The 1592-nt window shown below is 36.6% G+C and overlaps 1 protein-coding gene across 1 annotated transcript; it reads left to right on the top strand.

Moving 5' to 3' along the window:
• Positions 1–212: 212 nt before the first annotated feature.
• LOC149827138 (uncharacterized) lies at positions 213–1127 on the top strand. Its single transcript, XM_090018648.1, has 5 exons — positions 213–272; positions 377–448; positions 527–598; positions 677–757; positions 878–1127. Coding segments are annotated over exons 1-5 (417 nt in total). The 5' UTR covers positions 213–270; the 3' UTR covers positions 1068–1127.
• Positions 1128–1592: the final 465 nt, after the last annotated feature.

Here is a 1592-nt window from a genome sequence, read left to right as displayed (position 1 = left end):
GATCTACAAAGTCATTCAACTGATTGGACTGTCAACTTCTGCCCAAGATGGTAAGTGGCTTTCTCTATACAAGGTACACCAGTAAACTACTCACTGATATCTTAAAAACAGACTTACCTTGTACTTTCATTTGCAGTCACTGCAATAACAGCAATCAAAGAATACTATGGCATAAAGAGGAACTGGGAAGCAGATCCATGCTTGCCACAGAACTATCGGTGGGATGGTGTGACCTGTAGCAACTATTCATCATCACCAAGAATTGTTTCAATGTTGGTGCCATTAAAATTATTTTCCTAAAGCATTGCTAGGATATAGATTGTTCACATATTAACAAAAGTTTAGTACATTAGGTGAAAAAATTATTAATCTGTAGGGATCTCTCAAACAGTGGATTGAATGGCACAATCACCAATTCTTTAGCTGAATTAAGTGCAATAAGATCACTGTAAGTTTGCCTGACTTGATATGAAGGCTTTTTGGGATCACTGTGTACCATTCTCAGTTAATTCCATCTTTTGTACAGTAACCTTTCAGGAAATCAGCTGCAAGGTTCAATACCTCCTTTTCTAGCAGAGCTAACAGCTCTAACATCATTGTGAGTACAATATTGATTATGTAGGGGAAATAAGTAAAGTGATGCACTTATTATCAGTTCAATTATTTGTAAATTCAGGGATTTATCAAGCAATGCACTGATTGGAAAGGTTCCTAGTGTTCTACAGCAAAGAGTGGACAATGGTCTACTTTTCTTAAGGTCTGATCTCAAAATGGATTATAAAAGAATCTATTTTATTAGTGAGGTAATTCTACTTATTTGGCTTGAGACATGCATAGTTGAAAAGTTGCTCCTATTTGTCTATCTTGATGAATGCAGAGTCGAAAACAATTCCCAGCTTTGTCAAGATCGGTCCTGCAATCAGGCTGGAGAAAAAAGCAACAAGATCATTAGAGTAACTGTGTTGTTAATAGTGCTATCTAGCACATTTAGCATCACGGTCATTGTGCTAATTTTCTTGATTATCAAGATGAAGTTCAAAGCTGAAAAAAAGAAAGGTAACTTCTAAACTTCTGTGACAAAATTGACCAAAGATTCTTTGCTGAAAAATAATAAATATGCACATCAATAAAAAGTCGAAGAAAATTGACTCACTATCTTAGAAAGTGATGGCACCACCTTTCTTATCTTGAAACCGCATAAAAATCATGAGATCATGCACACTCATTCACTGTGCATATTAAGCATACAAAAAGCATCAAGGAAATAACATACAAATCTGTCAATTGCCAAGCCACCAGATAAAGTGGACTTTGAGGAGATGAGGAGAACCAAAGAACTTCCAATGGTATAGTATGGAAAATAGTGAAGAGCAAAATATTGTCATTATACTGGTTAACAATGAGCATATCCAATATCTATGTAATAAAAAACAATTAAAAGTAGAGGCAACCAAGGCGTCCATGGGGTTGGCCTGGATCCAATAAGGTCCAGACCGTAGGGCTCTTGGAGCAACCTGAACCTGCTAAGGCCCAGATCAATAAATATTACAGTAGACTTGGGCTCATGAACTATGGGGTCCAGGCATGAAGTT

The sequence above is a fragment of the Nuphar pumila genome, chromosome 10 (genome assembly GCF_984573655.1).
Source record: "Nuphar pumila chromosome 10, dmNupPumi1.hap1.1, whole genome shotgun sequence".
In the NCBI taxonomy this organism is placed as follows: domain Eukaryota; kingdom Viridiplantae; phylum Streptophyta; class Magnoliopsida; order Nymphaeales; family Nymphaeaceae; genus Nuphar; species Nuphar pumila.
The sequence above is the reverse complement of the archived record's forward strand: the minus strand, read 5'-3'. Positions and strand labels throughout refer to the sequence as shown.

Coding starts and splice junctions, on each gene's coding strand:
- LOC149827138 (XM_090018648.1), top strand. Junction 449..526: donor TTAAGTGCAATAAGATCACT/GTAAGTTTGCCT, acceptor TCTTTTGTACAG/TAACCTTTCAGGAAATCAGC. Junction 599..676: donor CTAACAGCTCTAACATCATT/GTGAGTACAATA, acceptor TTGTAAATTCAG/GGATTTATCAAGCAATGCAC.